Below are 14,550 nucleotides of genomic sequence, written 5' to 3'. Positions count from 1 at the left end.
CTAAGAAACTATAGATACTAAATTTGGGAAACCATAAGGTCTGTCATTCTCAACTAATCCTTTTACTACCTTCATAAATTCTCCAGTTGAAGAATTCTCCAGGGAGGGCTTCCCTGGTGGCGCAGTGGTTGAGAGTCCGCCTGCCGATGCGGGGGACATGGGTTCGTGCCCCGGTCTGGGAAGATCCCACATGCCGCGGAGCGGCTGGGCCCGTGAGCCGTGGCCGCTGAGCCTGCGTGTCCGGAGCCTGTGCTCCGCAATGGGAGAGGTCACAACAGTGAGAGGCCCGCGTACCGCAAAAAAAAAAAAAAAAAGAATTCTCCAGGGAGATTCCTTAACTGTATGTGCTTGACCTATTATAAGCAAAATCAATAAGCTGAATGCCTTAAAGCAGCAGTGTCCAAGAGACATTTGTGATGATTGAAATACTCTCATCTGTACTGTCCAATACGCTGGTCAATAGCTATTGAGGCCACTGGGCACTTGAAAGTGCTGCTGAGGAAATGAGTTTTTAATTTAGTTTTATTAATTCAAATTTAAATGGGCCTATACCATATTGGACAGTGCAGCTTCAGAGCATATTACCCCACATACAGCAGGAGACATTGTGCAGGAGCCACTGTGGCCTAGTGGGACTCTGGATCAGACGACCTGACTAGCTCTTGGAAGCTGAACTATCTTAGGCAAATTACTCACCACCCCCGCAGCTTTGGTTTCATCCTTAATAACATGAGATTGATAATAGTTTCACTTTATTGTGTTATGAGGACTAAATGAGAGAATATATATAAAAGCAGTGGTTCTTTAAATTTAGCATGCATTAGAATTACCTGGACGGCTGTTAAAATGGATTGCTGGGTTCATCTGCAAAGTTTTGCTTCAGTAGGTCTGGGGTAGAGCCAGAGAATCTGCATCCTTAATGAGTTCCCAGGTGATGCTCATGTTGCTGGTCTGGAGACCACACTTTGAAAAACACTGTTATAAGATACTGAGTAATGGTGCCTGAGACATAGTGAGGACTCAAGTGTTAGTTATTGTTTTATGATTAGCATTTTTATGGTCTGCATCAAGAAGGTTTCTTACCAAAAAATCCATACTTCATTAGGACTCTCTAGCCCATGTTCTGACATTATTTTGATAGATGTTTGTGAGGCACCTACAACGGGCAAGATACCTCCATTGTATTTTGAGTGACAGTCTGTCAAGGTGGGTTTGAAGTATGGTTTGTCAGTAGGTGGAGCTACAGAGCACCAAGTTACCTGAGCATTATTACCACCATCTAAGTGTTTTTCATTTCAACTCTCCACAAAACATACAGAAAAAAACAATTAAAATCACCTAGAGGGTAAGTCACAAGTTGGATTTCTCTCCAGTTTTTCATCTCGATAAGAAGATTGTGCTGAGTCCTGTAAATGGCAAGTGGAAGGGGTGTAAAAACAAATCTAGGCTCTAGCCTTGGCTCTTTTATCAGCTTCCTGAGATCAAGGGACACCTCTCTCAATCATTATGGACTTGGATATTAGACTTGATGAGTCCTCAGGTCACTTTCATACAACAACAGGATTCTCACAAGCCCAACCTCTTCTGTACAGGGATTTGCTCCTTATAAGTTACCACAAGTCATCTAGTTTTCCTCCTCTGAGATTCTTTCCATGGTGCCTTTAGTTCTTTGGATGAAAGGTGTGGCAAGGGGGTAAAGAAAACACATGGACAGTTTGATAGATCCACCTTTAATTTAGTCATTTTCCAGTATTCATACTAGGGTTTCTTTGAAAGGAAAAAACCAACCAAACAACAACAAAAAAAGAGGCTTGCAGAAAATAATGCCAAAGAGGCTCTTGAGAGCCCACTCTAGACAACCCATTCCAAGAAAAGATCCAAAAAGGGTCTTTTAATTTGGATTCTGGGATGCAGTGTTAGGTGTATTTACATCTGTTCTGATAAAAGGACCACTCTGCTTTCTTCTCTTAGGAAACGAGTAAAAATTCTTTGCCCAACATGCTCGTCACTCATATGTAAATGGTGACAATTGGCAAAAAACTTACAAGTAATTTCTGTTACAAAATCAATCAGGCCGTGGTGCGCTGAGTCACAATGATCATTTCCGCTTTCAGGTGTGGGAAAGGGATGTGCGGAGAAGGTAGTTTTTAGAGTGACTTGCTACTACTTAGGCTGAGGTAAAGGTAAGACGAGAAGCTCCCGCACACTGGGAAAATCTGACTTGTCAGGCCAACTACTGTTGCAGTCGGGCAGCATATACTTTGAAGTGTCTCTGAAACAAGCATAGGAGACAGGACTTGGGACCGGCCTTGGGGATTCTGAGTAACAAATGTGACCAAGGTTGGCTGAATCCAGGTTTAAAGCTGGCAGCTAGTGGTTGACTTGCTGATATAAACAGTGTCCAGTAGTTCAGGTCTTATATTTCCAGTACCCACTTTCAAAACAAGAATGCTTGTAGTCTCAAACATGCTGGCTTCTGTGACTTCTGACTTCTGTACTGACAAAAAAAGCACTATTCTTAGGAATAAGGAGTAATGGTTTTGATCTTGGATTTGCTTCTTACTCACGGAGAGCTACTGTACAAGCTAATTGTACTCTCTAAGCTTCACGCTCCTCAGGTGTAAAACGGCAATTCCTCTCCTCTAGATTTCACAGTGGGTTGGTGATATTACACTGAGAGACAAATGCAAGGAAGTACTTATTAAGAACATAATGTATGGACTTGGGCTTTTGTACAGTAAATAAATCAAGCTGAAATAATGCAAGCTTCTCAGAAGGTCATACCATGTATCTCTGAATTTAAAAAACAAACAAAAAACCCAAATAATACTTGCTAGAATAGTCAGTGTGGTCTCTTGGGAAATAAATAGATTAAATACAATAAAGCAGGTACCATCTCAGTGACAAATGAATGATAATCATCAACGTATTTTTATGAGATCTGAACACAAATTGGTTCAAATGGCATCCCAAGGATTATAAGACTAAAACGTCTACATATTGCTTTTTAAAAGGGGTGGGATAGATAAAGTGAGCACCTGTGACAGTAAGGACTTCAGAGAGAGACACAAATGAAACACCCACTTGCCAAATTGCTACTTACCTCAATCACATTTGTGTGAATAAATGAGGCCGAGTGTGCCTCACATAATTGAGGATTCAGATACCTACGCCTTCTTTGTTTGCTCTTTTTTTTCCCACAGAATTTCGCTGATGGGATTTAGAACATTGCTCTATTTGAAGGCTACAAATCATTATTCACCAGATGAAGCCAATGATCAGGTATACCAAATTGTGCGTCCCCAAACTATAATTGTTCACTTGTGAGGAAAGCTGCCTTAATAGGAGTGCGTGGACCACAAGATAGAAAAGACTTTTTGTGACTCGTTGAAACTTCCTATAGAAACCCCACCAATTTCTTCACCTCCTGGCACACGGGATATGCTAATTCTTTGGCTTTTGCTGACCCAGCTTGTAAAACCTTCTCTAAGTGGTCCTTGTTCGTCTTCAGTTTTTCAATTTCACTCTTAATTGGAGCAAATTTCTCAATCACAGCATCTGCCACCACCAGCTTGTAGCGAGCGGTGTCGATGCCAGCGCTGCGGCAGACAACCTCCTCCACAGGGAGCCCTGTCACTGCTGCATGGATGGCCACCAGGTTGGACACGCCCCCTCGGCTGGCTGGCTCATAGGTGACCTCCGAGGTGAAGTCCGTCACAGCCTTGCGGAACTTCTGCACTATCTCCTCCGGGCTGTCTGTTATTCTGACAGTGGCCAGTTTATCAGGGTCTGATTTTGACATCTTGGCAGACGGATCACGCAGGGATTTTACCTTCTTCATTGATGCTAGGTAAAAACACCAACACACACGTACGAGAAACAAAAATCAAACAAAAAAACAAAACAAAACAGTAAAACACCAATAGGAATGTCAGTGTCTAGATCTTAAAAAGTGCCAAGAACACCAAATAACTTTATTATTTTTATCTGATTATACTCATTGTAATAAATTAGCAATTTCCATAAGCATGAAAGTAAAGGTGTCTGAAATGTGTAATAAAATGTTAATATTTTGATCATATTTTCATGCATCTGTTAATGCACATATAAACATAAAAACATATAATCTTACACAAATGAAATTGTATCAATCATACTGTTTTTGCTGTGCATACCTATTAAAAAAAGTATTGTCTATTTCCTTCTTCTCTGTTCTTCCTTATTGGCTAATCACCCCCTGCCTACAACCACTGCCCTTCCTACCCCCATGCCAGTTTTCACAACTTGTGGCATCTTTCCATTTCTTTACCCATGATTATATAAGTAATTACCAACACACACACACACACACACACACACACACACACACACACACACACGCAAGAGTGAGAGAAGTGACTTGTTTATTGCTCTGATAGAATCAAGATGTTAAGCTGTGCTTCATAAAACCTGTGTTATTAATAATTGCCTGATTTATGGCTATTACAGAAACATATAAAGTTGAAATAGGTAAAATAACAATTAGCCAAAGCATTAAAATAGTCCTCGTTGCTAAAAGAAGGTTGATTTCAATGCATGGGGTGCCCTGAATTTATTTGTGTGAACTGTTGGAATAACTTAGTAATTTATATCCACCTTATGCTTCTAAATTGACACTAGGCACATGTTATACTCTTTAAAATGCAGCCACCTTAATAAAGATGGGCAGAGCTTAGGTTCAGTGCTCTCCGCCCCTGCCACAAGTTTACACTGCTACCAAAATGTTGATAGAGATCTACAGCTTTTTTTCTTGAGAAGATTCCAGACTAGCATAGCCTTGCAAGCAGATGAGGTTTTGGATTCAGTAGGTAGATTGTACATTCTGTCTCAGTTGTGTATTTAAGAAGGCAAAGTGCGAGGATGATCAATGCCCTCTTGTTTTATCTAGATTATGATCCAGCAGTTCTCACTCTTATGACTTTTGTTCTATTGTGAATAGAGAAGGCAAGGTCAGCTGGCTTTGGAACCAGAAGAGCTCAATGTAGGGCCCAGCTTTGCCACCAGCTAGATACGCGACTTGGATACAAAGTCAGGCTTGCCAATCCTTAGTTTACTCATCTATGAAATAGGGAAAGATACCTGCTCTACCAAATGAGATATGTTTATATACATACATACATATATATATATATATATATATATATGATACTCTATAATGAAAATGATTATTTGTAGTTTCTAGTCTCTCCCATACTTTTCAAACTTTTGGTTATTTTAGTCAATAATCCAATGAGGTCTACTAGTCCTACATTACAGAAAAAGATGGGATTCTCATTATAAATCCTGAACTCTGTGCACGACGAAGCCAAGTTTAGTCCCAAGAAAGTTCCAAGCTTCTCAGTCCGTTATCCAATCCTCTCTTCAAAATGCATCCTGATTGAAAAATCGTATGTTTGTTACTTACTCAGAATGGACCTGGGTACTGGGAAGAACTCCCCGTACTTCTTGTTAAACCCCTGTGCTAGATCCTGAACTAGCTCCATGTGCTGGACTTGATCCTCCCCAACAGGAACGTGTGTGGACCTTTAATAAAAGACAGACAGAGAAACTCAGCAAGGCTCCTGCTTATACTAAAATGATATTGCAAGCAGCTGCATTTCCCATGCCTATTTCACTGCTCATGTTCAACAAATGTTCACCAGCTACGGAGGAAGCGTTGAGACCCAAGTCTTTATCTGTGTATCAGACAAATGGCAAGGAGACATTTGTCTACTCTAGTTCTTTTTCTTCCATAGCAGAAGAATACAGCCTTCAACAGCAGGGTGACAGGATCTTGCTGGGAGGGAGGAATGGTATCTTATATAGCATATGTTCCAAGCATAAGTGTATTTTAAACCACTCCTCTTTCCCTCACCCAGTTAGCACATATTATCCTAGCTTTGACCAGATGCTTTTTACTTCAGAGCTTGCACTCACACTTGAAAGACACTCCAGCCCACTCTTCACATCAAAGATGGCAGAAAGCTCTTGGGGCAAGAGTTTTCCTTCCCTGTCACACAGCGAGTAACTCAAGATCTTTTAGGAATATGCTCTTTCGTTTTTAAGTAAATTGTAATCACAGAACAATTAATATACTGTAGGGAACTTAAATGAACAATATCTATTAGTACAATGTTGATGGATCTCCAAAACAATGTTGAATGAAAAAAAGCAAGTCGCAGAAGACGTGTAGGGTACATGAACATTTATCTTAAAAGTACATATGACAATATTATATATTGTTTATAGATGCATACATAAGTATAAAAACATACTGGAAGCTCCTCTACAAATTCATGATCATAGCTGCCTCTAAAGAAGGAAAGAGAATGGGTCTGGGGAAAGGAACAAAGGAGACCTTGATTTTAGCTGCAATATTTTATTTTATTAAAAAATGAAGATGGGGCTTCCCTGGTGGCGCAGTGGTTGGGAGTCTGCCTGCCGATGCAGGGGACGCAGGTTTGTGCCCCGGTCCGGGAAGATCCCACATGCCACAGAGCGGCTGGGCCCGTGAGCCATGGCCGCTGAGCCTGCGCATCTGGAGATTGTGCTCCGCAGGGGAGAGGCCCCAACGGTGAGAGGCCCGCGTACCGCAAAAAAAAAAAGAAAAAAAAAATGAAGATGTAAAATGAAAATTATCAACATATAAGGACTTTATTTATAATTAGTTTAGTCCCATATATAAAGATTGCAGTGTTGGATCATGACGAGGTACATCAAACAAGGGAAGAATTAACCATTATAGAGAAGTCTTGATGGGGAAAATGTTATACTGAAATATTAGTGGGGAAGGAGGCAGGTGACTTTAAGTATTTAATGTTTGGCTGGGAGTTGACATTTGATAGTATAGTTAATAAAGTGCTGTAGTATCTTGATCAAGGAAGTTTAATATTCTGCCTGTGAAAGCAGCAGCCTTAAAGTAAACTTGAATATTTAAATGACAATTGTACATATGAGTAGAATAGCAACTATTCAAAACAACCACAGAAAAGAAAAACTGCTAGAAAACTATGGTACTTTGTTATAGAGAGAACCTCCTAGCCTCGTGGTTAATTAGTGGTCCTTGAAAAACTGGAAGAGATATTATTTTCCTTGTGAATTACTGTCCACAGGCTACTGGTTTATTGAAAATAGTTGTGTAGAGCATGAGGAAGTGAAGATAGTTTTGACTATCATAAAGACTAGCTACTTTATCCCTGATTTAAAGCTATACTACAAAGCTACAACCATCAAAGCAGATTATACTGGCAGAAAAACAGACACACAGATCAATGGAACAGAATAGAGAGCCCAGAAATAAACACATGCATGTACAGTTAATTAATCTATGACAAAGGAGGCAAGAATATACAACTGAGAAAAAAAACTCTCCTCAATAAATGGTGTTGGGAAAAATGGAAGGCTACATGCAAAAGAATGAAACTGGACCAGTAACTTACACCATATACAAAAATTAACTCAGAATGGGATTAAAGACTTGAATGTATGACTTGAAACCATATAATTCCTAGAAGAAAACATAGGTGGTGATCTTCTTTACATTCGTCTTAGGGATATTTATTTTGGATCTGATTCCACAGGCAAGGACAACAAAAGCAAAAATAAACAAATGGGACTGCATCAAACTAAAAGGCTTCTTTTTCATTGACTTTCTTTTTTTTTGTTTGTTTTTTTGCGGTACGCGGGCCTTTCACTGTTGTGGCCTCTCCCCTGCGGAGCACAATCTCCGGATGCGCAGGCTCAGCGGCCATGGCTCACGGGCCCAGCTGCTCCGCGGAATGTGGGATCTTCCCGGACCGGGGCACGAACCTGTGTTCCCTGCATCGGCAGGCGGACTCTCAACCACTGCGCCACCTGGGAAGCCCCCTAAAAGGCTTCTTTGTGAAAGAATTAAAAAGTAAAGTGCTGAAGGTGAGAGAATGAAGCAGGATGAGACCTGGTAGCAGTGTATCCTGGTGACTATTCTTTTTCATGTGATACATCTGCTCAGAGAATGAAAGAGCCAGGCAGACAGGAGTAGGAGAAAATCTAAGGCAGAAATACTAACCTTAGATAGTATTGTTGCTAGTATTGTTGTGTTGCTTAGTTGAGCAACACAAACAATTGCGCTAGGTGCACAGTGCACTATTCTGCTCTCCTGTTGAATTCTGAGCAGGGAATTCAACTAGCGTCCAGGTAGACAGAAGGTGGACACAAGGGCCTTTCATAGATTTTGTCTATGGGCAGACACTATTTGAATATAGTTTTCTTGTTCCAATATGGATTTTAAAAACCCAACACATAAAAATCAATTGATCAAACAGACAAGTAAAAGGCCCCAATAACAGGGCCTATGAAAAATATCGTGGAACAAAGGAAGGGGAACTTTACCCTTCAGACCCTGAGGAAGGTCAAACATTTGAAAAGCACTTTTACAAGAAACAGTTCTTTTTTTTTTTTTTTTTTTTTTTTGCGGTACGCGGTCCTCTCACTGCTGTGGCCTCTCCCGTTGCGGAGCACAGGCTCTGGACGCGCAGGCCCAGCGGCCATGGCTCACGGGCCCAGCTGCTCCGCGGCATGTGGGATCTTCCCGGACCGGGGCACGAACCCGTGTCCCCTGCATCGGCAGGCGGACTCTCAACCACTGCGCCACCAGGGAAGCCCCTAGTTCTGTCTTGTTTTTTAAAGAAAATTGCTGGGTAACCTCAATAGGATTAAAAAATGCATGGCTGTTATGAGACATGAGCAAGAAATCACAAAAGGAGAAAAACATAGGTGGTGACAGAAAACAATAAAATGAAGGGAAAGTGAAAAGATGAAATAAAACCAAACACATAATAGAAGAAATGGGAGAAGTAGGAGCAGAATCCTAAGGACAGGTCATAGCAGTGACATGGATAAGAAACTTGAGGCTCTTCAGGAACTCAGAGCAAGAGGAAAAAAAGAAGTGTGATGAGCAAATGACAGGTTGGAGGACCATCCTCTGATCTAAGATTATGGTCCGGCTCAGGAAGACATCAAGATCATCTGAACGAAGCAATAACCTCAAACAGAAGGAGGATTTACTGAACTAAGAATAAACAAGTAAGCAAACAAAACTGAGTATCGAAGGAACTCCACAAGTTTCAGGAAAAAAACACTGGAGAATCACACCAAAACACAACCCAGAAGAAATTTTAAATGACAAGTTAAAGAAAAAAATCCTATAGGCCACAGTCAGAAAATAAAGACAAAAATAAGAGAAATCAGGTTGATAATACAATGGAACAATGTTTATAGGGTTGTGAGAAAAAAGTATTAAAAACCTAGCCAAGCTGTGTTTTATATGTGAACTATAATAATAATGATGATGATGATAATAAAGTAGCTAATAGCTACTGAACACTTCCTATATGCTGTACACTTTGTTAAGCACTTTTAATGTATTATTATTGTACTTAATCCCATTTTACTGATGAGGCAAGCTGAACAGAAAGAAATTCTCAGGCATGTAAAGGACTGGAAAAAAATTTGAAGCAAATCTACAGACTAAAGAACTCAGAAATGGAGATGCCAAGGTATAAGGACTGGCTGTAAAGACTAAAAACATAAAGTCTAAATCTTGGTTACAATTTGAAATAGAAAATGATGTAGTCTAAAATCAAGCCATTTAAATAACAACAATCTATTGAAAATCCCAGGTTAGTTTACAAAATCAAAACGAAGTGTGAGTATTGACTGAGGATCTACAAGTGTGATTAATAACCCATCTTACCACATGATATCATGATAACATTTTTATTTGGAATGATTCGCAAAAGATTCAAAAACACATTTTTGAAAAGAGAGAAACTGGCATATAAATGGACAATGGCCAGACATTATATGGCCAAAAAACTGACCCAAAACCTCTGGAGCAACTAGCTCAGGAGGCCAAACAACAGTCTCTGCAGCAATGGGCCCAGCATGGTCAAGACTTGGTCAATGACTGCCAGCGTCCCAGTTCTTTGTCCTAGCTTTATCCAACTCAGGACCAACCAGAGAAAGTCAAATATGCTTCCCAAACCAATCACATAAGATGCCCCATTTCTAGTTAGTCAGCCTCCAGCTTCCCCGTGGCAACAACCTCTAAACAGAGCATCCCTGAAGACTTTCTTTCCTATAAGGCCTCTGTACTCCCCTGCTTGCCTGCAGAACACAAGTGATGGTGGCTGAGTCTCTTGCTGTGACAAGTTCTGAAAGGCTGTTTTCTCATTTGGGTGGTCTTTGTTTAAAGATGGTCACTGCTAGAATTAAAAACAGAAAGCACACCTTCCAAACCATTGGAATACATAAAAGCAAAAAACCCCACAATCTATATAGCAAAAGGCAGAAAACAAAGAAAACATTAAAATCAATAAAAACAGAAAACATTTAATGATGTGGGAAAATATAAGCCAAAAAAAAATAAACAAAAACCCAGGATGCAAGCTTTTTGGAAAATACATATAATGTACATTCAGATAAAGGAGAGGCCACAGCGGTTAGAGGGGGCGCTCTGCTGTCAGGCAGTTCTGGGGTCAGATTCCTGCTCTGCCACTCACCAGTTGCGTGTTCCTGGGAGAGGTATTCAACCTAAATCTGTTTCATTTTTAAAGCTGACTAATAATAAGTTCCTACTCATGGGGTTGCTTGATGAGTGAGTAAAATAATGCATGCAAAGCTCACAGTTTGGTGCCTGGTAGACAGTGTGCAAACAAGGAATGTTAACTTCAAAAACTGTTTTGGAGGAAATGCACCAATATGTTAAAAAGAACAGAAATAGTAGCAGTGATTTTTAATTTTTTCCTGTTGAATAGAGAATGCTTAAATTATAGTAGAACATTGAAATGAACCTGTGAGAGACCGTTGACTCTCCTACTACTAGACCCTATAGGTCTACAGAAGACAGAAAACAAAATGGTGTATCCTGGAAAGTTTACAATTCAAATGTTTAAGGCAGGGAGCTGGATCTATTGAACATATTGCTCTTCTATCCTACCAGAATGTTCCTCCCTTAAATCCTGCCTATTGTTGCCTTGATTTCAGGTCTAAGCTTAAATATCACCTCTTTGGAGAAGACTTCCCTAACTACCACCTCCACAGTTGGCTTCCCCCTCTTATTCTTTTTCACAGTATCTTATTTATTTTCTTTATAGTATTAACCCTAGTCTAATTATTTTACTTCATTTGTTTGTTTATTTAATTGTATGTTATTTTCTCTCCTGCTATCAAATAAGCTTTTTGAGAACTTGTCTTGCTTTTCATTCTATTTCCAAGGCCTACTAGATTTGCCTGGTAGGTAGGAGAAGCTCAACAAATATTTCTTCAATAAATGAATGATCTTAAGAGGAAGTAAGTATAATGTATATAGTTATATACCAAGAGAAAAATTATAATAAAATCAGCTTATGATCAGACTGAATCTAAATCATAGCTCCAACAGCTACTAGCGAGTTACCATAGCCAAGTGTCTTACTGTTCCTAAGCCTCCATTTCCTCTACAAAATGAGGATCATAATGGTGTGTACCTCTTACTGTTGTTTCAAAGATTAGATGAGCTAACCAAGCATAGCACAATACTTGATAGTAAGAGCTCAATCAACACTGGCTATAACATATAGTCATTAATATCTGATACCATGAAGGACAAAATGGTACAAGAAAGGTATATTAGGGACCTTGATGTGAGGTACCTTGTGGCCTTTTTCAAACCAGGACCATTTTCCTTTTTGATAGCTGACTCATACCACGAACATAAATATCAACATAAAATCCCAGAGACAGTCACAGACCTGGGCAGCAATCCTGATTTGGGAAGAAGAAATATTTCAAACTGATAGTTTAAATATCTGATTAGGTTATACCCAAATATAAATGGTATGTTATAGGAATTCTAAGGAGTCTTTTAATTTAATGAAAACAGAGACAGGATAATGAAGGCAAAGGGAAAATCCAGGGACCATGACAAAGGATCAGGAAGTCGTTTCTCTTCTTCTAAGGTCAGTAAGTGAATTTAGGAAATTCTACAAAATGATTGTTAGGCCATGTCCAGTGCTCTCTTCCACACAGCCTGGAGAAGAAAGTCACTGGCTTGACAAGTGGCGAAAACAAAAATGTTCCTTTTTATGTTTCCCTCCTGTCCACAACCCTGTACGTGCTCCTCTCTGAGATGTACGTGCACACGCCCACCTTCCTAAATTCCTGTCCTTTGACTGGACTTTGCACTCCTGTCTTGTAATTATAGTGAGGCTGACACGCAGAGGTTACCTTGACTCCCCAAACCAAATTAGCCAACAGGGCAGGTTAAAAAGCAATTACAGTAGCCCATAGGAAATCACAATGGACTGCAACTAACACAGAAAAAACAATTACCATAATCAATACACTTTAAGCACATCAAAATGAATATTTCCACATGTCAAAATGGTTCCAGATTCACCAAGCAACCAAACTAAACAGAAAACACATTTAGTTTTCATAATGACTCTGCATGTGTCTTTGCCTTATGTCGGATCCTAGCCTCTTTTCTTACAATTCTGTGAGGTTTTTCTTTTTCAAAAAAGGATTAAAAAAATTTTAATTTTTTTCACCTGGACCTATTGCTCCACTTGGCTTTTTCATCTGATTTTAGTTTGTTTGTTTCTAGTCTTTCCTCCCTCTGCTCCAGCTGGTCCTTTCACCTCCTGTAATTTATCTTGGCCCTTACTTCTCATCCATTGAGTTTACACTCTACATTAATTCAGTCTGTCTTTGATTCTGCTCACTTATGGGGCTGATTCTCTTCACATTTCAACCTCTCTACTCACACTCTTCCTCTCACTTCAAATAATTTAGTGCTGTTCTTTTAAAATTTATACCCTACATAATGATCTCCATATTAATATGTCTTCTCTTTTTCCCCATTTTCTTCTTTTTTTTTTTTACTTACCCTGACTGTACTTTCTTAGACACAACATAAAACAAAAGTCTTTCATAATTTTGATTGTTACAACTTCTGTCACACAATAATGCGTCTGATCATCTTCCTTGGTGACTAAACCATTTTTCTTTTGCTTAGTTCCTTGTGGCATCTACGTTTACTTGGGATCCACCCCACCCCTCTGGCAGAATTAGTGTCCAGATGAATAATCATTGCCTACAAATATCTGCTCACAGAGATTTGTTCTCTTATTTTTTTTCCTACTTCTTTGGCTGTGTTTATGCATTTTCGGTGCTACTGCCTTTAACCAGCCTGGCTGCGATAGGAGTTCGGTGCCGTTTTTCCTTTTGTAAAGGATGAATTCACCACCACTGGTTGCTTGTTGGCTATATTGTAATGACTCTTTAATTTAGCAATTATTTATTGAAGACCTATGCTATGCAAGGCCTGGTGCCAGTACTATGAGAGATATAAAGAAGGTTTTAACTTCTAGGGAGTTAGCTTCCAAGAGGAGAGAGAACACCAACTGAAGCTATAAATTCTTCTGGCTAGTACTCTTACAGTATTCCCTATCTCAATGAATGGTAACACCATCAATCTAGCTGCATAAGTCAGGAACCTGGGGACATCCCTGATAGCTCTTTCTCATACACATCCAATCCATTATGAAATCTTATCCACTTTACATCCTAAAATCTCTTAAATTTGTCTCTTCTCTTCATCTTCACTGTCACCATCATGGTCTAAATAGGCTAACGAAAGAGCCTCTTAATAGACTACCCTGGCTGCTCTTGTGCCCCTATAATTCATTCTGTGTATTTTAATTAGTTCTTTTAAAAGTACAAATCAAATCATTTCACTCTGTCCTTAAAAGCGCACAAATAGCTTCCCCCTGCTTTTAGGAGAGTGTACTGCATTGTCTCTTGACCTCTCAGCATCATTGTTTCCTTCTACGTTATTTCTTGATTTTCAGGGGCTAGCAGCCTGTAAGCTACATTTCTCAGACTGCTTTCCAGTAGGGTTCTGGTTTACTGTAGGTGCTTGTCTGATAGCTCAAAAGTGAAAGAGAAAGAGAAGAAATGATTGCTTTGGCTGTTGTGGGTAAGTATGTGAACCTCAGCAGAGTACTGAAATGACATTTGGCCAGCAGCTTTCAGAATCTCATAAACATTCAGGACACACTGACTTCACAAAGAAAGAATGTAATGCAAAAACTAGATGTCTCCAAAGCAGTTTTAGGAATGAATTATCTCAACTGTTCTCAATGGCAGTGGTCTGATCCTCAGACATTACAGCAACTCAGCTTCTCTCTGGAATTACCAAGTCTGACGTTTCCGACCAATCATCTTACTCTCTGTACTCTTGGCTTGGGGTTGGTTTTGGTTCTGCTTACTCATAGTTCCTTGAGGCCTCTGTTTCCACATTTTCCTTTGTCATTTCAGCTTTTGCTTTCACTATCTTCTTATCCTCTTCCTGTATTTCTCTGTTCTAGTTCTTGAGAAAGAGAAACTGAGTAGCCCAGGTAATCACTCTCATCTCTAGTTGAGCAGACTTAGTGGTACCTCTCTAAAACTTCTTTTTTTTTTTTTTGCGGTACACGGGCCTCTCACTGTTGTGGTCTCTCCCATTGCGGA

At 39.7% G+C, this 14,550-nt stretch overlaps 1 protein-coding gene across 3 annotated transcripts in view; it reads right to left on the bottom strand.

The window, feature by feature from the left end:
* Positions 1-1,714: 1,714 nt before the first annotated feature.
* Positions 1,715-14,550, bottom strand: part of WARS2 (tryptophanyl tRNA synthetase 2, mitochondrial) — an 88,549-nt gene continuing 75,713 nt past the window's right edge. For 2 of the 3 annotated variants that reach the window (XM_004263253.3, XM_049702283.1), the window contains 2 exons: positions 5,444-5,562; positions 1,715-3,846 (listed from right to left, as the gene is read on the bottom strand). In XM_004263253.3, coding sequence (XP_004263301.1) covers positions 3,398-3,846; positions 5,444-5,562 — 568 coding nt within the window. In that variant the 3' untranslated portion in view covers positions 1,715-3,397. The remainder of the gene's footprint in view (positions 3,847-5,443; positions 5,563-14,550) is intronic. The other variant, XR_004485673.2, reaches the window with a different exon arrangement.

This window comes from Orcinus orca, chromosome 1 (assembly GCF_937001465.1).
Source record: "Orcinus orca chromosome 1, mOrcOrc1.1, whole genome shotgun sequence".
In the NCBI taxonomy this organism is placed as follows: domain Eukaryota; kingdom Metazoa; phylum Chordata; class Mammalia; order Artiodactyla; family Delphinidae; genus Orcinus; species Orcinus orca.
This window is presented reverse-complemented; position numbering and strand designations above follow the sequence as displayed.